At 40.3% G+C, this 23,819-nt stretch overlaps 2 protein-coding genes across 2 annotated transcripts; both read left to right on the top strand.

Moving 5' to 3' along the window:
• The first annotated feature begins 2,305 nt into the window (after nucleotides 1-2,305).
• Nucleotides 2,306-4,484, top strand: LOC117502603 (fatty acid-binding protein, brain). The gene is made up of 4 exons (XM_034161653.1): nucleotides 2,306-2,464; nucleotides 2,545-2,717; nucleotides 2,853-2,954; nucleotides 4,228-4,484. Exons 1-4 carry the CDS (start codon nucleotides 2,392-2,394, stop codon nucleotides 4,276-4,278), a joined length of 399 nt encoding a protein of 132 aa, XP_034017544.1. The 5' UTR covers nucleotides 2,306-2,391; the 3' UTR covers nucleotides 4,279-4,484.
• Nucleotides 4,485-6,129: 1,645 nt separating this feature from the next.
• Nucleotides 6,130-13,808, top strand: smpdl3a (sphingomyelin phosphodiesterase acid like 3A). The gene is made up of 8 exons (XM_034161652.1): nucleotides 6,130-6,321; nucleotides 7,099-7,312; nucleotides 8,004-8,148; nucleotides 8,981-9,077; nucleotides 10,674-10,837; nucleotides 11,049-11,229; nucleotides 11,813-11,937; nucleotides 12,828-13,808. Exons 1-8 carry the CDS (start codon nucleotides 6,234-6,236, stop codon nucleotides 13,131-13,133), a joined length of 1,320 nt encoding a protein of 439 aa, XP_034017543.1. The 5' UTR covers nucleotides 6,130-6,233; the 3' UTR covers nucleotides 13,134-13,808.
• The last annotated feature ends 10,011 nt before the right edge of the window (nucleotides 13,809-23,819 follow it).

The following is a 23,819-nucleotide window of genomic DNA, read 5'->3' on the forward strand; positions in this document are numbered from 1 at the left end:
GTTCTGCTCGCTCTCTCTCGCTCTCTCTCTATATATATCTATATACCCCCACTCTTCTTTATGCTGGTCAGAGGTTTGAAAGGAAACTTGTTTTACCGCCACCAACTGGTCAGGAGTATGTATCGACACACGCCTCCGATTTGGTTTAAAAACGTTGTAATAACATAATAATTATAATAACGTTTCTGTGTATTTTCTGTATACTGTAATTAAATTATAAGCATTCATGTTGTATATTTCCAGCCTGAACAGATCAGACTGTAAATAAGAATAAAGTTCATAATGCAGCAAATGAATAAATCGTGTGACGACCCTTCATTCAGATCTAACCTGCAACATAAGATGCTTTTATGTCAGACCAAAACTTTCATCAAGCTTAAATTAGTTTCATGATAAATGATGATGGCATGATTATCAGCGATTGGTTTTTTTTCACCTCAGGGTGGCGCTAGAGATCGTTCAGTGTGTGACTTATTGTCTCTGGAGACTCATCCCTCCACTTTTACTGTGCTGATTAAAAACAAAAACAAAAAAACACCAACATACAGTAAATGTGAAACAAAAGTGGATCAGGTCCAGTCCGTTCCCGTCGTGACCTCTTTGACCTCTCAACCCTTTGAGTTTGTTCTCAATATCTGACAAACTGCATTTTATTGGAGACTCTGACCTTCAACTTCATGCAAATCTCATTTGACTTTCTCTAAAGTTTTAAGGTCAAATATATTTTTGTGCCATGTATTCAAGTTATTAATTTATTCTGAATGCATTATTATTATGAGACAAAAACTAGTGGGATTACTTCTCCAAAATGAATGACCCCAAACTTGAACTGGCCTGTCCCTGTCTCAATCTGAACCCTGGATGCTCCAGTAAGAACCAACATGTGGAATTTTTTTTTTTTCCGGAACATTATAAAGGACGAGGTTGAGCTGAACAGCAGACTTCTATTTTGTTCTGATGAAAGGTCAAAGGTCATATGCAACTTCGGGCTAGAGGGGGTGCCGGGGGTACCGGAGAGGGTGGTCTGGGGGTCTGCGAGTCGCCTCGTTTCACACAGACCTCAGTTGTATGTCCAGACACACGTTTGCGTAAGCGCTGAGTGTGATGCATTGACACGTCTCCAGCAGAGACGGAAACACAACCACATGTAACAGGAGGACGAGTGCAGTCAAAAACTATAAATGTCTGAGAACGCTCGATTCAACCCAGAACAGAGAAATAAAATCAGCCACCTGATACTAAGTCATAATTATTCCTCCTTCAGAGTCGTTATTTTGACCTTCTAACAACTGTCACAACTGTTGGATTCCAAGTTGTTGTTATGAAATTCTAAATCTGAAACGTTTAGATACTAAATCATATTTCAGAACCTTTGACATAATTGAGGTACTAAGTAACAATTATTAGAATTTAACAGACATGACCCAGTTACTAAACACGATTATTACATTCAAATCATGTTTGATGTACTTTGCTATAATTGTGAGATATTTTATATTTTGGGGCAAATCTTTTTTAAAATGTTGAATTGTGAGAGACCAGATCATTTGAGATCATCTAAAATTTTAAGATATTTATTCATGGTAAGCCAAATCATACAAGTTACAATCTCATGACTCATGATAAAGCATTAAATGAATGTAGTTCTCTATAATAAAGTAAGTCCCTTCAGCTGCCACAGGTCGCCACAGCAAATCCAAGGTGGATCTGCATGTTGAATTGGCACAAGTTTTCCACCGGATGTAGCTTCCTGACGCAACTCCACATTACATGGAGAAATGTGGCAGTGGTGGGATTTGAACCGGGAACCTTCTACACTGAAACCAAGTGCATTAACCACTTGTCCACAAACTCTGCGATGTAGTTCTCTTTATAATAAGTGAGATTATTTTTCTAAAATTTTGACTTGCTAAAAGTGAGATTGTATAAAATTACATCAGGATTTTGTAATTATGAAACACACGATGTTATATTTTAGAGACAACAGGTTATTTATTCCCACCAGAGAAAAAAGGGACCCACACTATTCCAAATAGTGTTTTGGATTCAGATTATTTACTCTGAAACATTCCACACAGATTTCCACTGGAGGTTTTTTTTTTTTTTTTTTTTTTTTTTTTAACCAGACGTGTCCATGAATGAGAATAAAAGCATCATTAGGAACACAAATGGGCTAAGCCCCCCCACCCCCCACATGTTGTCTGACTGTGACCCAGTTTAAATGTCCAATCATGGTGTAGAGAACCTCTCCTGAGCCAATAGGCTGCTTGGCCACACCCACATGTGTACATAGTAATCAGTGCGGGATAAGAGCTCGGGGGGCCGCGGTCCTGAGGCTGCAGCGTGCTCCTGGTGCTCTGGTCTTAGTTTGGCTCCCTGCAAACCGTCACCATGGTCGACGCCTTCTGTGCCACTTGGAAACTGGTCGAGAGCGAGAACTTTGATGAGTACATGAAAGCACTCGGTGAGTACGACTTTTCTCCATCGACACTTTAGTAAAGAATCAAAGCACCTGTAATGAGCCTGCTGGTGTAACACCTTCAGGCGTTGGCTTCGCCACCCGGCAGGTTGGGAACGTGACCAAACCGACCGTGATCATCAGCCAAGATGGTGACAAGGTGACGATCCGCACCCAGAGCACCTTCAAAAACACCGAGATCTGCTTCCACCTGGGAGAGGAGTTTGACGAAACCACCGCCGACGACAGGAACTGCAAAGTAAGACGTGAAGGGTTGAAGGTCGAGAACGCTGTGGGGTTTGATGTGGAATGTCCTGGTCATCCTGCAGGGAACTCATGACAAATCTGAGTTAATGCTGGAGCGACTGTGTAACGAGGTCCTTCTGTGTTTCAGTCCACTGTGAGTCTGGACGGAGACAAGCTGGTCCACGTCCAGAAGTGGGATGGCAAAGAGACCAAGTTTGTCCGAGAAATCAAGGATGGAAAGATGGTGATGGTAAGAGATGAACAGACCCCAATCCAATGTCCCACGTCTGATTTCTACATAAATAGTACTTTACTACCACACTGCTCTGGTTTTCTGTCCCAACACATCAAAATTGAGTCCTCCACCAGTCAAACTCATCTAATACTGTCATAAACAAAAAGCAATCCTGGGTCCAGACTCGGAGCGCCCCCAAAACCCATCAACACAGACTTTTCCAGAGGGGAGGGGGATTAAACTGCTTTTTGAATGATCAAAAAATAAAAAGTCAACTTTTTGAGAGACTTTAATAGTTTTGCATAAACCTTGTTAGTCTTAGTTCGCTCTTAATCTTCATCAATATTAAGTGTTATTCGAAAACTTGACAAATATTTAAATTTGTGTTTGGAATAAATGATAATGACACTTTACTTTTTCTAGGATTTATCAGGAAATTGGAATATAAAAGCAGCATTAAAGACTCACTCAGATGTTTTTTCTTTTTTTTTTTTTCATCAATCAGATGCGGGGGCGTGTCTCTGTTGCTCTCCATCAGATGCGGGGGCGTGTCTCTGTTGCTCTCCATCAGATGCGGGGGCGTGTCTCCGTCGCTCTCCATCAGATGCGGGGCGTGTCTCCGTCGCTCTCCATCAGATGCGGGGGCGTGTCTCCGTCGCTCTCCATCAGATGCGGGGGCGTGTCTCCGTCGCTCTCCATCAGATGCGGGGGCGTGTCTCCGTCGCTCTCTATCAGATGCGGGGGCGTGTCTCCGTCGCTCTCCATCAGATGCGGGGGCGTGTGTGTTGACCCAAATATGGCAGGGGACAGATTTGGCACCACACCATGTCTCTTTGTCTCTTGGCATGGGCGTGTCTCTGTCTGTCTCCATTGGATGCCCGGGTGTGTCTCCATCTGTTCCTGTCAGATGTGTGGGCGTGTCACACTGCACATCCTGGTTTGTTGGTATGATGATGAGTTGAGCTACAAACTTCTGTGACATATGTCACAACAAAATGTTTCAGGTGTAAATTATTCTCTTAGCAGGACTTTCTATGTGTGCAGACAAAACTGTGGAACTTTGGATGTTTTAACATTACGTCTTAATATTTCAATGTAAAGGATGGCTGAAATAAACTTGAATTGTTTGATAATGTGACCCCTTTAATCTTTCAGAGAATTGTGTAAAATTGGAGCACAAAGAACAGAAGCAGCAGAGAAACACTTGTTCTATAAATTTATGCTTTTCTTTACATAATGTTAACAGTTTAACTGTCTAATGGATGTGACATTTCTTTGTCTTGTGCAGAATTTGACTTTTGAAGACATCCACTCCGTTCGTACCTATGAGAAGGCATGAGTGGGCTGACAGCGCCTCCATCTGGTCAACAAGTGTTGAATTTCTAATAATTATTGACTGTATGCTTGTCTTTGCACTTCATGGACGCAGCCTGTGACTGTGCATGTTTTGTAACATTTTTTTTATATGATAAAGACATTCCTGTTGTTGAAGGATTGTTATTGGAACTCTGTATGAAACATGGAATAAAACAGAGAATAAATGTCTCGTTTCTGTTATTGTAGTTTGGACGTGAAGAGAATAAATACCAAGGTTTAACCAGTGGTCTCAAACTGGCAGCCCCGGGGCCTCCAGAGGCCCACAGGGTCCTTTTTATTCTGATCTTTAAAACAGACGCAGGGTGTCCATTCAACTGTCATCTTCCTGTTAAATCCTGATGGGTATTTTGTGAAATTACTGTGGAGTCTTTTATTAAAATTTGATTAAAAGCCAAAACATTGATCTGCCGTGATCATGATGCTGCATTTGATTAAGTGGGAAGTCAGAACTCCGAATTAGAGTTTTCAAAATCTGAGCGTTCATGACATGAAGTGTGTGTGTGGGGGGGGCTGCCTGCCTGTGAACCCCCTCCACCCCCCCACCCCATTAACAATAGACAACAGACATGTACTTCACTCACATGAGGAAAAAGCAGTGAAAAAGCTGCAACTATGTAATTTGTTATATTAAATCAAGAATAACGCAGGTTTTTTAAGTTTTGGCACCAATGTGCTGGATCATGTATTGGTGTGTTTTCTAAAAATATTAGCCCACAATTAACAAATCAGAAATCCTGAATTCCCAGTTGCCTTTGAATGCAGCAGCCTTTGATACCAGTTGCTCTGATCCTTTAATAGTGCAGCAAATAACTGAAACAATAATTCACATGGTGATACAAGCACCAAATCCAGCACAAATTCTCCTTAGACGTTGCTCTTTTGAAAAAACCGACAGGCCACTTGAATTTTCAATAGGTGGCCACGTAGGGGTCAACTGAAGAATTACACAGGGGTTAAAATATAAAAATGCTCCAATCATATTGAAAACTATACCACATTTGTCTGATCATAAAGATTCCAAAAAGGTATAGTTTGGACTATCTGACTGAATGTTATGGGATAAAAACCTTAAGAATGGTGACAAAGGTCAGTTTCAGTTTGTACAGGGGTCAAGTTAAAGTTGCTCCAATTTTAGTAAAAAATGGTGCAAATTGTTGATCGAGCTACTTTAATTAATGGAATAGTTTTGACTGTGTTGAATGCTTGGTCTCTAAAGTAAAGGTCAAATAATGTTGACGTCCTTTGAATTCTATGACATGTGACATATGTTACCCTGTAACGTGATAACTAAGCATGATACATGATGCAAACTATTCCTTTTTGAAACCTTATTACCTCAACCAATAATTTGCATCACCTTTGAACAAAATTGGAGCAACTCTAACTTTTGACCCCTGTACAAACTGAAACTGAACTTTGTCACCATTCTTGTTGTCTTTACCCCATAACTCTATAAAATTCAGTCAGATTGTCCAAACTATAACTTTTTGGAATCTTTACAATCAGACAAATAATGTGGTATAATTTTCAACATGACTGGAGCATTTTTATATTTTGACCCCTCCGTGGCCGTCTATTGAAAATTCAAGCGGCCCGTCGTTTTTTTCAAAAGAGTAATATTTAATGTGTTCTTTTGCCAGATTTGGTGCTTGTGTCACCATTTGAAGGATTCCTGTGTAAACATTCTGTTATCTGCTGCACAACAGTTCTTTTTCAGTTTTTGGCTGCAGGGAAACAAACCTTCAGACGTCATTGTGAACTATTTTTAGATCTTCCGGGGGGAGGGGCTTAAACGTTTCTTGTTTTGATGGGTCCGCCCACAGGGAGTGACGTGGCCAGCTGACCAGTGGAGTAGTTCCTGTTTGTTTAGCCGCCGGTGTTGATCGGTTAAAGCTAAAATTATTATTTTGGTTAAAAATGTTCTTCTTGTGGTGTTTTGTGCTTCTCTGTGGCGCCGCTCTGGTGGCAGCAGCTCCTGCCGGAAGCGCTCACCTGGCGGCTACAGGTGAGGCCACACATCCCCAGAAACAACATTCCTAAACATTTTAGAAAATAGAATTTAATTACTCTTATGGCACTGTCTACGACACGACACATGTTAAACTATAAACAGAGCGGTCGATTTAATCTCCAGACTCCCCTTACAAAACGCGGGTTTTTGTTACATTAAACCGGCGGATTGGAACCCGGTGTTTCAACATGAATGTCGCTGTTTGACATTAAAGTTTTTACAACTTTGCGGATATAATGCGACCGAATGTGTCCAAACATCTTTTACATTCGAATAAAGTTTTAACATTCACAGAAATCGTTGTTTGTTGTTAAAGAATGAGTTAAAACTTTATTGCGTGTATTTTTAAAGGGAGATTTGCCAAATCCTTCTGTCAAGGCCTGACTCCACCACATAAAGGCTGTACATATTTCTGTTTAGTTTTTATTTGTAAAATACTTGAGTTAAATCTTAAAAAACTACTTATGAATGAAGCAATTAATTATAAGAAAATAAGTTTAGGATTTGGAACATATCTTTTTTTTCATCACCATTCTGAGGCATTTGGTGACGAGGAAGAGGAATAGTTTTAGTTTTTTCTCCATTTTTTTAAATTTATTTTTCAAATATTTTAATGTTTCTAACATAGAAGCATAATTATCTGAACGTATCCTTGCAGAAGCCGGAGGGAACATTGCTTCAAAAGTGTAGTTAAATTGATAAAAAAAAACCTTCTCGGTGGCTGCAGATATTTTTGGGGGAATTTCTATATTTCGTAATCTCTCTGTCTAGGCAGGTTCTGGCACATCACAGATCTCCACCTGGACCCCACCTACCACCTGACCTCAGATCCCACCAAGGTGTGCTACTCGTCTAAAGGGGCCCCTGCCACCCACGCTGGCGTGTACGGCGACTATTTGTGCGATTCACCGTATGGCCTCATAGAGTCGGCTTTCAGACACATGGCACCGCTGACCCAACCAGCAGACTTCATCATATGGACTGGGTATGGATGCAGAACCTCAGCCTCTGATTCCATATAGGCTCTGCACAGTGTTGCATATATTTATTTTTCATTTAATTTTCAAAATTTGAGACATGAGCTTGGTTGAACTTCAGTTCTATAATCAACCCTTAGAGTCCGAATGATGTTCTCCAGGATCTTGGTCCACTTTTCATCGCATTTCTACTAATAGATTATATCTTTGCACAGTGTTCTAGAGAAATATGTGTCTCACATGCAGAATTTGATTGTTCTGAATATTTTTATATGCAACACATGTCCATTCTACTCCAGGAAAGTATTTTGAAGTTAGAATTTCTTAATTAGATTCCAGAAAATACCCTTTGGGCTTGAAGGGCAGTTTTTTTTTAAATCAGCTGGAAGACTTTGTCTTTGTCCAAATGTAATTCAATATGAAATATAAGTCTCGGCCCCCAACATTCATCCAGGTCTTCCATGACAGTCTCCAGTGTTAAACCTAAAATAATGAGATATTTATTGCTTTGATTTTTCTTGTTCACATCACCTCTTGTGGATAACAGTCAGATTAAATCTGATGGACTTTGTTCAAATATATCAGGACCTCATTGATTTCTGTACAATTCTAATGTGCATTTTCATAAAATGTTTTCAGAAATGTTAACTATTTCTGCATTTAGTTTTAATAGTGTGAATAATTTTGCATGTGCTGCAGCGACAGTCCTCCTCACGTCCCCGTCAGTGAGCTTTCCACAGACACGGTGATCCAAGTGATCCACAACATGACCCTGACCATCAGAAAGAACTTTCCGAACCTGACTGTGTATCCAGCTCTGGGCAACCACGACTACTGGCCTCAGGTACGTCCCTCTTATTGGGCAGGAAGTGACATCATTAAAGCTGTACTGAAGACGCAGCTTGTTGTGGTGGCACAGTGGGCGGAGTTATCTCATTATTTTTACCTTACGGTTTGGAATGTGCTCCTGTGGATCTTTGTTTTAAACTGTATATACACAATCCCAAAGTTTGCTGATCATATGCAGAAGAAATTCTTTCTAAATTTAATGCTGTGATAATTTCGATGTTACTTTCGGAAATGGCTCCGCAAATTTAATTAATATATCAAACAGCTGCAGACTTATTTACTTTGTATTTACTGATTTTATCTGATATTTTCTCACAAACAAAATAACTTTATTTTCTAGCTAGCAGCATTCTCACTAGATAAGCTGCCGTAGTTGTCTTGGCACACCATTGTGCTCGGCTAGGTGCAGTGAGGTGAGGCAATATAGATCAGGTACTGTCCAAAAAACCAAATCAGTCACTTAAAACCAGAATGTTTGTACCATTCAGTAAGACTGAGTAGTACACAGTAGTTTTGGGAACAGTTTATCCATGATGTGTCCGACTAACCGGGTTTACGGGTTTGGAAGCTCTTTGTGCTTTCGAGTGTCAGATTGAGCATCAACAGAAATTAATCAAAATATTTCAAGTAATTTGCATGAATTACCCCAGCTGTGAATTTGGACAAATCTCCAGCTCGTGGCTCTGAAATGAAATTTGCATGGAAATTTTGATTGCAAAATGTGACTGTGACTGACTGTAGCATCGGGCGCGGTGTCGGTGGACTCAGCACGGGTTTAAATGGACTTTAGATTTTGTGTATGTCATTGTACGTGTTTTCATCATCAGGACCAGATGCCGACTTCAACGAACGCCATCTACCAGGCTGCTGCGAAGCTTTGGGAACCCTGGCTGCATGCTGACGCTCTGCGCACACTGGCACAAGGTAACGTGTTGGCATCAATGCTAATGGCATTGGGAGGGAGCAGCTTTAAAGAAATACAATCTGTGGTTGGTTTAAAGCTGTGAATCATAATGTTAAATAAATCCTAAAGCTTATCTCCACATTCATGTTTTGAGGAAATATTTAACTTATACACAGGAAATGACGCATTTGCAAACTTGATGTTGATTGTCTGAAAATGTTGGCACATTTTTTGCAGTAACATTCAGTGTCACTGCTTCTGCATTTTTATATATATAATGAAGAATACTGTGCAAAAATTTGAGGCATCCCAGAATTCTGATAATAGCGTTTGATCCCCCCCCCACCCTCTTTTTTTTTTTATTGGCATTTCAACATGAAATCAGTTTAGACAAAAGTGAATATGTGAGCTATCTATCTATCTATACAGGGTGAACACAAAACACTCCTTGGTTTCAAATATGTATAATATCAAAAGTCACATGAATAATTTTACAATTTTGAAGAAGAAGAATCTGCAACAGTGAAAAAACGTGAGTTTCTGTAACTGTTGATACAAAAATTGTAAAATTATTCTTGACTTTTGATATTATACATATCTGAAACCAAGGAGTGTTTTTGTGTTCACCCTGTGTGTGTGTGTGTGTGTGTGTGTGTGTGTATATATATATATATATATATATATATATATATATATATAAATGGTTTTTATTCCATGATGATTTCTTCGTAAGTGTACTGACCAGTAGAAAATGATCACGCAATATTAAAATTATAAAATACAATTACTCATATTTTGAGTTTAAATCTCTTAAAATAGTTTTCAGGTCCTAACTTATACTCTGGAGTGACTTAAATACTGAAAAGAAAATCACAAATAGAAGCCAATTATCTTTTAATCAAAGTTGAAATTCATCACACATTTAGTTTATTTATGAATATTTCATGTCTTCATAATTTTTAATGCTTTTATGATGCATTAAATGTACCTAAAACTTTTGCACAGTACTGTGTGTGTGTGTATATACACATACACTGTATGCCGATGATGGTCTTGAAACAGACAGTTGGAACCATGTGACACATAGAATCTCTCTACTTCTGCAAACTAAACTTGCCTGCATGAAGAAATCAGGAAGGTTGTAAATCCCCGACGTGTTCTGCAAAGTTCTCAAAAGAATTTGAATTCAGGCAAAAATTAGAATTGAATTGGGTATTTCTTCATTTTATTTATTTTAAGAAATACTTGGAATTGACTGTGTTTTTAATGAATTAAGAAATATAAAGTTTGTTAATCTGCTAAACTACCTCCAGACTAGCTGGATTAGCCCGCCGTTGTTTGGATTGGGCAAAAATAAGATCATTAGCATTGAATGAGATGTTTAGTCCGTAAAGCTGAGGTGTTTGTAGGATCCAGCCTGATGTTCTAACAGACGGCGAACACTCCTGGTCCATTTGTGTCGTGTTTTATTTGAGTAAAGAGGGATGATACAAAGTACAGTTATGTTTCTGTTAAATGGTCTCTTAGTTTGCGCCCCTCCAGTCTGCAGACTTTGTGATATTTTGTGATATCTGAAGTCAGCGTGAGCTTTATTTAATTCCATATTCTGTCTGCAGGTGGGTTCTACTCCCAGCTCATCATGCCGGGTCTGCGGCTCATCAGTCTCAACACCATCCTCTACTACGGTCCCAATAAAGTCACCGTGAACATGACAGACCCCGCCGGACAGTTTGATTGGCTGCAGGAAACACTGCAGAGAGCCGAGAAGAGCCTGGAGAAGGTCTGATGCCTGACCTTTGACCTCCTCGTATTAAACTGAGCCATGCGGCTGAGGGTGACCTGTGTGTGTGTGTGTGTGTGTGTGTGTGTGTGTGTGTGTGTGTGTGTGTGTGTGTGTGTGTGTGTGTGTGTGTGTGTGTGTGTGTGTGTGTGTGTGTGTGTGTGTGTGTGTGTGTGTGTGTGTGTGTGTGTGTGTGCGCGCGCTGCTGTAGGTGTTCATCATCGCTCACGTACCGGTGGGATATCTGCCTTTTGCCAGATACATCCCGGCGATAAAAAGCAGCCACAACGAGAGGCTCGTTGCCATTTTCAGGACGTACAGTCACATCATTGCGGGACACTTTTATGGCCACACCCATCGAGACAGCATCATGGTGCTCCAGGACACAAATGGTAAAAATGATCAAAATGGAAGAGTTTACAGTTCTGCAAAGTCTTCTTGGTGCTGGCTGAGAGAGGACACACACACACACGCAGGTTGTAAATGCACCTCAGGCAACAATTTAACTTGATAATGTGACTGTTCCAAGTGCACACAGCACAAAAAAAAAAAAAACACATTTGCATAAAATAGACTTCTTGTCTATTTTGATAGCTGTTTGCTTTTCCTCTGTCTCTTGTAGTTACGTAATGTGACCAAGGGGTGATGGGGTCCTGGCCATGCGTGACACCACACCACACAGAATAAAACGACAACAACAAAAAACAGTCTGCGCACCCACTGTTGGACACAATACATAATTACACCATTTTCCACAGTTAAAACATTTCTCTCTGTTGTTTATTCAGTAAAATGAAAGTTTTCATATCAGTAAAAATAAAGCAGAAACAGATATGTTCATGAACGGCTCATATCAGCCAATATTACTGGCAAACTGATTTATCGTTTGGGTTTTAATTCTTACATATGAAAGCAAACCTGTATAAGCACAGACTCTGTTCACACCTAACAGTTTCCTCTTTCTTTGTTCTGAAGGTAAACCGGTCAATTTGCTGTTTGTTTCACCGGCTGTTACACCAATCAAAAATGTTGAGGATCCCTTCTCCAATAACCCCGCCTTCCGCATGTATCTGTACGATGCCAACAACTACACCCTGCTGGTAAGACACAACGCAAGAAACCAGAGTCTTTAACTTTGTTCCTGACTCCTCCCACATCCTTTGGCAAAATTCCACCAAACTGGGCACATGGATGAAGGTTGACCCCAGAATTGCCCTAAGGTCAAATTCTAATAGCTTCCCCCGACAGGCTGGGTCAAGTTTACCAAAGTTCAATCATTGGGCTTTTGTGCCAGACGTGGCACAAAACATTTCTTGGGAATATGTGAAGTTTTGACTCAGTGGGTGAAATGTTGGTTTCTCAGAATGCAGAAGATGGAGAACCAGGCCCTATTTTTTGTGGGTCAGGCTCAGAACTTCTAAATAGTCCCTTGTAGTTTTTAACTTGATTTGGACCACATGTAGCACATAATTTCCCTGGCAAGTTCAGCCAGAGGTCAATCATTTGAGTTAAGGTCATTGAGGTCAAATGTCAGCTTGCTGAACCCCTAACTGTCTTCCTGGTCAGGATGATGCCATGTGGAGCCAGTCAGAGATTATTTGGAAGCGTCCACGGTGCAGCATTATTACATATTCATGGTGCAGATCAGTGAACAGTGGGGCTTGGTAAGGTTCGACCTTACTTGTGTGAAGCGCCTTGTTGTGATTTGGTGCTATATGAATTGAAATTGAATCTGTAGATTGGAGTTATACTGTTGTTATAAACCAGTAAAACATTAAACAGAGTTCCTGATATTTTTTACGAACAAACAGAACTTCCTGAACCTGCGTTTGATCTTTATTTATTGAGCTCAGTGATCTTTGATCAGGTTCTTTCGGGGGAGGGGGGGTCCCCTCTTGATGATTAATCACACTGTCCATCAAGACACAAAACCAGTTTGTGTCTTTGAAAAAGGACTTGAAGGCTTTTCTCTTTTTTCTCTTCCCTGAAGGATCTCTGGCAGTACTATCTGAATCTGACAGAAGCCAACGAGAAACAAAGAGCCGACTGGAGGCTTGAATACATCATGACAAAGGCCTTTGGGCTGAAGGACCTCCAGCCACAAAGTCTGTTCCAGCTGGGCGTGAGCTTCCTGCAGCCACAGTGCGACGCCTTCGACCGGTACTTCAGGCACTTCATGGTCAGCTACAACAGCAGCATCAGGTGTGAGGGTCCATGTAAGGTCAGCCAGGTGTGCGCCGTGCTCTTCCTGGACCAGCCGTCCTACTCCACATGTGTGGAACGTGGCACAGCTTAGAGTTCTTCAGCCTTCTTTGTCTGCTCTCACGCTGTTTTATTGTTTTAAATGCTGGAATAATGAAGAGAACAACACAGCACACTGAAATATTTAATTTGTTACATTATTTTCCTCCATCATGAAGTTTTTATTTTGTCTGTTGGTGTACAGCAGACGTCACCGACCCTGCTCCTGGACTTCACCTGTTCTTCATCTTTTGCTGCTCCACCCACTTGTGCTCAGCCAGTCCAGACTGAGGAATCACCACATCTGACCAATCAGCTGTGGCTGTAGCAGCTAAGTGTGGGAACGTGGGGTCAGGTGACTTCTGGTTTATAGATGAGTCAAGTCTGGGAGGACCAAACCACAAAACCTCCCTCTGTTCTGGACGGCAACCACCCAGCCAGACATCCGGTCCATTCCCACCTCTTCAAAATAACCATCCACCTGCTGCAGCCAGGTGAATTGTGGGCGTGTTCTCGACCTTCTTCAGCTGCTGGGGTCCTCAAACTGAGGCACCTGTGTGCTGGATCATGTCCAGAGAAATGCACCACGCGGACAAAATGTTGTAGCTGATGTTCCCGCTCAGTGATCCTGAGAGGGAACATCAAGGATCCTCCAGAGAGACCTGGTACCAAAGAAATCCAAGCCAGTCTGAAAAACCACACAAGCCACACCAGGACTTCTGGTCTCCTGTTCTGTTGGATTCCTCTTAAACTAAAGGATTCCATTTCTACAGAATTTTACATCGAGCAGACACTCAAAGCACTTTACTACATTGTCTCATGTTTAACTTCCCCAGTCGAGGCCTGTACCCTTTTTTTTTTTTTACAGCTGGGTGGACTGAGATGATACAGATTGTCCTGTCCAAGGACACGGTAGCATGAACGGGATTTGAACCCAGGTCTACATATGGGCAGGTCGGCTCCTCATCCACTCAGCTGCCTGCTGTAATAAAGCAGCTGTTTCCACTAAACCTGCTGAAAAAGTCAGTTCTACAGTTCTGGAACAGAAACTTTAAAATTTTGGAGTGGGTCTTGTAATTTCTCCCGGTTCTTTATGTAATTTACTGCCCCTTACAAAGAACAAATCGATATATTCCTCAGTTTGAATTTATTGAAGGTCACGTTGAAAATCAGGCCTGGGTCTTCACAGACTGAGTCCATCTTGTGAAAGACTACAAAGACGGCTGGCGCAACACTTTTATACAATGTGGGCGTTACAGTGGGTGTGGTTTAGTCTATATGTTACTGGCTCTCACAGATAGGGGGAGCCCTCCCTGCATCTGAAACTTGCAGATTTGTGATAGAAGTGAAACTTAACTCTTAAACCAGATCTCAGAGACTTCCAAACAGATATCAAAGACAAATACTTGATCACTAACATAAAATAAGGACTCACCACAGATATTATCTAACAGTCTTCCAAAAAAAATAAATAAAAATCCTGTCATGATCCCCCTCTAAGGTTTAGTTAGAATTCATCCTGCCCTCAAACCAGCAGCACTGTTTGACTGGGTGGAGTTTTCACTGTAGGAGGTAAATTTTCACATCACAGCCACAGCATCAGATTATTCAGTAAACCTGTAGGCGGGGCCATGCTAATGAGCTAGCATGTAGCAATATTGCTAGCCAGTGTGGTGGTGTCCAACATGAAGTCAATAGTTACATGAAGGTGACGCAGGAAGAAAACAGATTTCCAGCTTCTGTAATGATGAATGTTAATGAGCACATTCATGAAACTTGGTGAAAAATTTGTGTTTGACCTCTCAGATGTTTGTGGATCTGAAAAAGGGCACAACAGCTGTTTTAAAAATGTAATTTTACTTTGTTTCTAACTGTAAATATTGACAGGATACATTTTGGATTCGGTCCATAAGAAGTAGAGCTGGAACATCAAATCACGTTAAATGATTTTTCTTGTTTTGGTTTTCTTTCATTCCTTTTTTTTTTTTGTTTTTAAGAAACAGAAACTAGTCTGAAAATGTGGAAAAAAACCCCAGATGGTTTAGCCTCAGTTAAATATGGTTTCAAAGCTGCTTTTTCTTTTTGCAAAATCAGGTTTGTGTTCATTCTGACTCGCATTTAATTCAGGTGCAATCAAAAGTTTCAGTTTATTGTTGAATTTTGTGAATTCTTGTATTTTTCTGGGATATAAGTCACACCAGGGTTTAAGTCGTACATGTTCAAAAAAGTGTCAGCACCTCTTGAACCATTAAAAAAAAAACTGCTTGTACTCCAGAAAATACAGCAGATTGATCATGAAGGAAGATATATATATATATATATATATATATATATATATATATATATATATTTTTTTTTTTTTTTTTTTCTGAAATGAGCATGAGTCGACTCTCCCGCACAGATCAGAGTTGGTTTTAAATGAAGATGTTTCAGATGAATGTTTGTGTTGTGCTGCTGCTCTGAATTAAAGTTATTTTATTTTAAGGCTGTGTTTTACAGTCGTGTCTTAAACCTGAACTGCAGTAAAGAGGACATTAGGTCTCTGGAGGAACCCTCTGACCCGCTCGCTGCCTCCCGCTGTCGGGCCCCTCAGCTTATTCTTCTTCTGTCCAAACTTTGGTTTCTCAGCCACCACCTCAAACATTCCCCCCTCGGCCCCTCACCACCCCTTTTCACTGCTTCGCTGCTTCTTTCAACTTTACTTTAAAACTCTCCTGAAACACTTCTTTCAGATGCAAATTTTAAAAAAGCCAAAATCATAAGTCTGTAAAGTATAAGTACACATTCAGGTTTTAAGCGGTTTCAAACATTTTAATAAAATCTGGTTTTTACGAGGTTTAAATGCTCCAAACCAGTGGCAGAAAATGTTCATGCGGTTTTAATCACTTCTGCATGGGTGAAATATTGCTTTAAACAGTAAAGTTGCTATCTTTTTTAATAACGTCTTTAATGGCAAACTCGCTCTCTGATGACAGTCCATTGAAACTGGTTTAATGTTGTATGTTAATCACGGAAAAATGACTTTAAATGGTCAAAAATGTCTTCTAAACATTTAAATCAATGTATCTACTTGCTTAATTAAATTTTAAAACTGGTTCGATGTGCTAAACTGGATTTCACTAAGTTAAATTGGATAATCTCATTTTAATTGCTATTAAACTGAAACACACACATGCCAGAAGGGTTTAAAGTCTCTAACATTTTTAAACAAGACCTTTACATCTCAAAAATGCTTTGAAGGTTCATTAATTAATTTTCTACACCAATCAAGGGTCACTGGCTGGGGTTGGGGGGTCAACTGCAGCTGGGGTGAAATGTGGGAACTTTTAAATGGGAGATAATCTAGTTTAAACAATTGTTGACTGATGATACACTGGTTTAAAGTGTTGGGTGATCACATGATGTCCATGGTGAAAATGTGAAATGTGTTAAACCCCCTTTAAATGGGATATAAGCTTTTTTGTACAGTTCTACACCAGTGAATAACTGATTTACATGTTTAAATGGTTTTAAACCGGAAATGTGCAGCATTGAAAAGCATATTTTTTAAAAAGTAGTAAAATAGATCATTTGCTTTACATTAATCTGATTTCCACCAATGATGTGCTTTTATAGGATGATCTTAAGATGAAAATGGGTCTTATACAAGAAATTGAATGTCTTAATTTAATGTCTTAAAGTGGTTAAAAGTGTTTAACATACTTTAAAATTGGACATAACGTGTTTCATAAAATAGTATACTAGTTTAAAGATTTTTTAAAATGGAATTTTACTCTTAAAATGAGTTTAAAACAGTAATAAAATGTTTAACTTTCTTTAAAAAACCTGGAAGTCTACCTGCTTTCATAAAATTATTCACTGGTTTAAAGTGTTTAAGTTGCTTTAAACAGGTTTTAAACCTGAAACTTTAAAAAGATTGTTGAACCATTGTTTAAAGTGGCTTAAAATGTGTGAAATACCGACATTTTCTCTGGTCCGGTCCAAAGCTGAATTGCTATGAAAATGTTAAGAGAAACCTAAAAATGTCGTCTTCTTTTTTTTCCCAGATGTTAAGACCCTTGAAAAGATCAGACTTTACCATGAAGCTGTTTGTTGATGATAAATGGATGTTTGTGTCTTTTTGAGTGTCAGCGTTGTTCCAGAAGGCGAGTTGGTGCAGAAACATCCGGCGCTGAAGTCTGAATATGTTCTTTGTAAAGTTTCTCCCTTCATGTGGCCCAGTTTTCATCGTTATTCTCCACAAAGCTCGACCTCTCTGCCCTCGGTGCCTGACCGTAACCATGGAGACGGAGCTGGTGGGGAGCATGGCGGTGCAAATGACACCATTGCCATGGTAACAGCATTTAAGTTCCCAGTCTTCTGAATTAGGTAGCTGATCCCCTATTTAAGTTCTGACAGGGAGGGAAAAGATCTGGATGCAAAATACTAACCCCAAAAAAGGATTTTAAAATTTTGCAATACAGTAAGCTAAATAATGTAGTAATGGAGATGTCATAGAGCTTTGTGATGTCATAAGGTGGGTGCTTCTGGGGAATAAGGAAACAAACATTTATACATCTCCAAAATATGATAAATTTCCTGACTCCCCAGAACATCTGACAAAGATAAATTCAAAACTTGAGTGAATTTGTTTCCTGGACACAAGGAAAGAAAGAGCAGTTGCATTGTGCTGCAGATCACAATCATATATACAAGGTCTGTTAGAAAAGTATCCGACCTTATTATTTTTTTCAAAAATCATATGGATTTGAATCACGTGTGATTGCGTCAGACAAGCTTGAACCCTCGTGCGCATGCGTGAGTTTTTTCATGCCTGTCGGTTGCTTCATTCACCTGTGAGCAGGCTTTGAGTGAGGTGTGGTCCACCCCTCTCGTCTATTTTTTATTGCGAATAAATGTCTGAACGATTTGGATCTTTGCTGCATCAATTTTTTTCCAGAAACTGTAAGAGACCTCCAGGTGGACACCGTTCGAAAAATTAATATGGCTTTCAGAGACGATTTTATGGGGATTAAACAGATTAAGGAGTGTTACTGCCCCTTTAAGGACGGCCCACGACTGCTGAGAGCGCAGCGCACTCCCAGCGCCGATGGACAGGCTGACACCCCGCACAAACAACCAGATCATTTCCAACGTGAAAGCTTTGTTGATCCGGGACCTCGTCTGACTTTCACAAAAAGGCAGAAGATGTGGACATCAGCACTTTTTCCAGCACATTCCACTGTTACAGGAGTTTTTTTTTTTTTTCATGGAAAAAGAAGCCGAAGGATGTGCCACGGAGCCGTTCATTACGTGGGACAAAACCACCTCGGTGTTGGTCTCACAGGACGGCTTAAAGGTGGATTTCAGACGTATTCCGGTTGCTTTCCAGTCATGTGAATATCCGATTGTGATTGTGCATGAGCTGGACATGCCAGAACATGTCCTGTGAGGCTTCATCACGGCGTTTCTTTTCGCCATGCAGCTCCGCCGCGATGCGCGGAATTCCTCCACCTTTGTTCCTCTTTCCATGACAAAAACTCCTGTAACAGTGAAATGTGCCATTCATTTCTAAACTGGACGCTGTCTTGATCCGGTTTGTCCTCTGGTTGTTTGTGCGGGGTGTCAGCCTGTCCATCGGCGCTGGGAGTGCGCTGCGCTCTCACCAGTTGTGGGCCGTCCTTAAAGGGGCAGTAACACTCCTTAATCTGTTTAATCCCCATAAAATCGTCCCTGAAAGCCATATTAATTTTTTGAACGGTGTCCACCTGGAGGTCTCTTACAGTTTCTGGAAAAAAATTGATGCAGCAAAGATCCAAATCGTTCAGACATTTATTCGCAATAAAAAATAGACGGGAGGGGTGGACCACACCTCACTCAAAGCCTGCTCACAGGCGAATGAAGCAACCGACAGGCATGAAAAAACTCACGCATGAGCACGAGGGTTCAAGCTTGGCTGACGCAATCACACGTGATTCAAATCCATATGGTTTTTGAAAAAAATAATAAGGTCGGATACTTTTCTAACAGACCTGGTATATACCCACATTAGAGTTTGAACCATAAAACTTTTTATTTCATATTTTCATAGAGTTGGTTCTTTATTGATCTATTCTTGTGATGGACTCTGGGTTTTGTTTTCTTTGGTCCCACTATGATGAGACGGGCTTGGAGGTGTTCTGCTGTTGGAACAGAAAGCCTCATTCATGGCTGCAGTCTCACGTTTTCTCTCACAGGCTCCATAATGGACGCGGAGACGCGCGGACAGGGGGTCTCATGCTTCAGCAGTAATTTGTCAGCGACATGAATGGACTCCATCACTGGTGGAGACAGAAATGTGCAATCTGAGGCTCGTAGATCTGGAGTGGGGGCCCCACATGGCGCCTTTGTCTGAGCCCACTACAGACAGCCAATCAGATTTCACACAGACCCCCCCCCCCCAACTCAGTCCAAAAAATAGGACAAGTACTTGTACTACTACTCTATAGTAATACTCTATCAGTTACTCTTAAAAAATAGTCTGCAACAATAAATAACAATTTCAGCAATAGTGCAGCAGATAATATTTACAGAGGAATCCTTCAAATCTGGAAACAAGCACCAAATTGGCACAAATACTCCTTAGACATTACTCTTTTGAAAAAACTGAGTATCCACTTGAATTTTCAGTAGGCGGCCAGGTAGGGGTCAATTGAAGAATTACACAGGGGTCAAAATTTAAAAATGTTTCAATCATATTGAAAGCTATACCACATTATTTGTCTGATCACAACAATACCAAAAAGGTATAGTTTGGACTATCTATGACTGAATGTTATGGAGTAAAAACAGCAAGAATGGTGACAAAGGTCAGCATTAGTTTGTACAGGGGTCAGATGTTAAAGTTGCTCTAAATATTGTAAAATGTGATGCAAATTATTGGTTGAGTTAATAGGGTTTTTAAAAGGAATAGTTTGCACTATGTGTCATGCTTAGTTATGTTACAGGGTAACATATGTCACATGTTACAGAATCCAATGGACGTCGACATTGCTCTACCTTTACCTTGCAGACCAAGCATTCAACACAGTCAAAACTATTTCATTTATTAATCCTATTAGTTCAACCAATAATTTGCACCACCTTTTACCAAAATTGGAGCAACTTTAACTTCTAACCCCTGAACAATTGACCTATGTTACCATTCTTGTTGTTTTTACTCCATAACATTCAGTCATAGATAGTCCAAACTATACCTTTTTGGTATCATTGTGATCAGACAAATAATGTGGTATAGCTTTCAATATGACTGGAGCATTTTTAAATTTTGACTCCTGTGTAATTCTTCAATTGACCCCTACCTGGCCGCCTACTGAAAATTCAAGTGGATACTCAGTTTTTTCAAAAGAGTAACATCTCAGGAGTATTTGTACCAGCTTTGGTGCTTCTTTCCAGAAATGAACAATTGTTACAGTTATCTGCTCCGCTACAACCAAAAGCTCCTGCGAGGCCTTAAACACCTACACACACACACACACACCCACCATGGGGAGTTTACTGACGTTGACAAAATTTTCAAAGCTGACAAGACTGATGCTGGTGAAACCTGTCAAACGTTTTGTCATGTGACTTATCACCTCAGTGTTTTGGTTTTTTTTTCGCAGTGATTCCAAATTTATTTCAAAGCATTTTAAAAAAGACTGAAAGTTGAAATAATTTCACTCAGACTGATTCTCAGGCTGTCTTCAGAAGAACTCTGATACTGTATTTATTTATTAAAGCTCTGAATGGGTTTGGAGGGAGACCAGTGTCCACATTCTGTCCCCACTTTCAATTAAAACTCTGAGCCAGAAGTGAGACCAGTTTTCCTCTGGAGTCTAAACCGGGATTACTGTGCCGCTCACTGGAAACAAACGTGCCGCTGTGCACCAGAGTCCTGGAACTCTGCAGAAACAACATTTGAATTGTATTTTGGTGACGTTCTCTGAATACAGCTGTTAAAACTAGAAGGGCACTCGGAGTGCACGTTCTACCACCAAAGGTCAAACCAGCTACAAGATGATGTCACCTTTATTCTCAAATACAGCAACCTGATGGACTTCAGCACTGTGTGAGCATGAGATCCAGATCCTGGTTTGAAGGTTTACAGGATTCCACAACATCAGCTGATTAGTTTTGTGAAACTGATCAAATAATTTAATAATGAGGGAATTTATTTTTTCACCAGATTTGATAAAGCGGTTTCCAGTATGAGTCTGGTTCTGTGTTCTTTTCCTATCAGTTCTTGCTCTTGTCCTCTGATCCAGAACCCAGCAGTGACCTCTTGTCTCGGACCGGCCTGCAGGATCCCAGAGGACTGTGTGCAGCATGTGGACCAAAGCTCTTAATCAGGTATAAACCGCCTTAATCCCCCTGGTCATCAGAGTCCTGTCACACTTCTTATTGGTTGACACAGTTTAGTTTTGTACATTATTCATGCAGGTTTAAAAGACTTTTCTGAGCCACTTCTCTATTTTCAAGCAAAAAAATAAAATAACCTTTTTATTGCATGTAAAAGTTCTTATCTTTCACGTAGTCAGGCAACATTTGCTCATAAAATTCAACAATAAAAAAAAATCTCACTTGAAAATGAAATTCATTGTGACACTAACTTTGCATATTTAAAATGATCGACCTTTTTGAAGTTTTATTCTCTCCATTTTCAAGGAAAGTATTTAAAGTCATTTAATTTCCTGTTTGCAAAGTGAAGATGGAGAAACGTTTGACGAGTTTCAGGTTTTAAAAATCTCATATCAGAGGAGCAGTTTTTCAGTTCAGATCGATACTGCCCTCTGCTGGTGGTCCAGCATCACTACCTGGAATATGTTCAGTTTTAAGTGGTTAAAAAAAAAAAAAACCTTAAAAAGGGGAGCACACTAATTAAAATCAGTTCAACAGAGTCGCTCACTTTTTAAAGAAGGTTTCATTGAGCATTTAGAGCATTTTAACACGCCGCACTTTGCTGTTGCAAACATGAAAAAATGCCGTTAAATGAACGTATTGTTTCTTTCTGAAACTTGGTTCATTGGATGCTCTGAGCAATTTGAAACATGAATCATTTTCTGAAACAACCAGTTCACTTGATTCAAAGTTTCAAAGTCTTGTTTGAGTCGTTATGTGACAGACTGAGGGACTTTTTAAAATCCTCCCACTGTCTCTGTGGACGTGTCCATCACGTCACCAGAACTGACTGCTTCTCCTCTATTGGTGGAACTCTGGGCAGCCATGTTGTTTTCTGGACACCCAATCAGGCATCAGAAAGGTTATGCAAGGTTACTGGGGTGACTGTGATGGACAGACTGACTACATTCTGCTGGTGATCCAAATCTGTTTCCTTTGATCACTTTCTTTATCCTTCCTACCTTATGACATCATAAAGAACTGATGTAATAAAAGTCAGTCTCACCTCCACCTACTTTCCATTTACCTCTAGTTGGCTTTTTTAAATTAATGATATGGAGCACAGTCATGTCTTACTGTCTAATTACTTTGTAATTAAATAACTATCATGATGCAGAAAAAGAAGTCAGTTTGGAATTAAACCTCTCAAACTTAATTATACGTGCAAATTACTTCATTAAATATCCACATTTCCATCAAACGTTTTACGCTGTTTCAACCAGCAGGGGCGCTGTGGTGTCTGTGTCCTGGCACAGAAGGTCACAGGTTTGATTCCTGCTTTTGTCAGTGATGTTTGTCCCGCTGTTTAAATAAATTACTGTGTGATAAAATAACAGCTCAATGGGTAAAAAAACAAACAAACTCCGCTATTGTTATAAAATATGAGGGCTGTCAATAAAGTAACGGTCCTTTTTATTTTTTTCAAAAACTATATGGATTTCATTCATATGTTTTTACGTCAGACATGCTTGAACCCTCGTGCGCGTGCGTGAGTTTTTCCACGCCTGTCGGTGACGTCATTCGCCTGTGAGCACTCCTTGTGGGAGGAGTCGTCCAGCCCCTCGTCGGAATTCCTTTGTCTGAGAAGTTGCTGAGAGACTGGCGCGTTGTTTGATCAAAATTTTTTCTAAACCTGTGAGACACATCGAAGTGGACACGGTTCGAAAAATTAAGCTGGTTTTCAGTGAAAATTTTAACGGCTGATGAGAGATTTTGAGGTGATTCTGTCGCTTTAAGGACTTCCCACGGTGCGAGACGTCGCTCAGCGCTCTCAGCCGCCGTCGTCAGCCTGTTTCAAGCTGAAAACCTCCACATTTCAGGCTCTATTGATCCAGGACGTCGTGAGAGAACAGAGAAGTTTCAGAAGAAGTCGGTTTCAGCATTTTATCCGGATATTCCACTGAAGGAATCGTGAATCTTGTGTGATTGGGGGCGTGTCCCTCCCCAAACACCATATGGGCGTGTCTCATGGCAAGCATGGAAACTGTTCCAGGCTAAACCTTTGTTTTGAATTGTTTGATTTTTACTGCTGTTCAACATGAAACAGTTAAAATCTCGCTTACAAACGGATTTTTCACAATTGTTTAACTTTTAAGGATTGTGTGATAAGATATGAGCTAAAAACGCTTCGACCTGGGGCCTCATCCGGCCCTCGAGCCGCCACTTTGAGCCCTTATAAGAAGACATCATAACCAACTCACTTCTCCCCCACCCCTCCTGTCCTCTTTATTTCAGCCTTTACAGCTGCTCTTCTCTTTTCTCTTTTTGTTGCCTTTTCATCCCGCCCTCCCTCTCCAGCCCCTCCCTCTCCTGCTGGTGACTCTCATGTTGTCAGTCACTTTAG

The sequence above is a fragment of the Thalassophryne amazonica genome, chromosome 21 (genome assembly GCF_902500255.1).
Source record: "Thalassophryne amazonica chromosome 21, fThaAma1.1, whole genome shotgun sequence".
NCBI lineage: Eukaryota > Metazoa > Chordata > Actinopteri > Batrachoidiformes > Batrachoididae > Thalassophryne > Thalassophryne amazonica.

What these genes read in the sequence shown, in the direction of transcription:
- LOC117502603 (XM_034161653.1), top strand. Translation starts at nt 2,392, where the DNA reads ATGGTCGACGCCTTCTGTGCCACTTGGAAACTGGTCGAGAGCGAGAAC. An exon ending in TGAGTACATGAAAGCACTCG is followed by an intron (nt 2,465 to 2,544) that starts GTGAGTACGACT and finishes TAACACCTTCAG; the next exon opens with GCGTTGGCTTCGCCACCCGG. An exon ending in CCGACGACAGGAACTGCAAA is followed by an intron (nt 2,718 to 2,852) that starts GTAAGACGTGAA and finishes TCTGTGTTTCAG; the next exon opens with TCCACTGTGAGTCTGGACGG.
- smpdl3a (XM_034161652.1), top strand. Translation starts at nt 6,234, where the DNA reads ATGTTCTTCTTGTGGTGTTTTGTGCTTCTCTGTGGCGCCGCTCTGGTG. An exon ending in CGCTCACCTGGCGGCTACAG is followed by an intron (nt 6,322 to 7,098) that starts GTGAGGCCACAC and finishes CTCTCTGTCTAG; the next exon opens with GCAGGTTCTGGCACATCACA. An exon ending in ACCACGACTACTGGCCTCAG is followed by an intron (nt 8,149 to 8,980) that starts GTACGTCCCTCT and finishes TTTCATCATCAG; the next exon opens with GACCAGATGCCGACTTCAAC.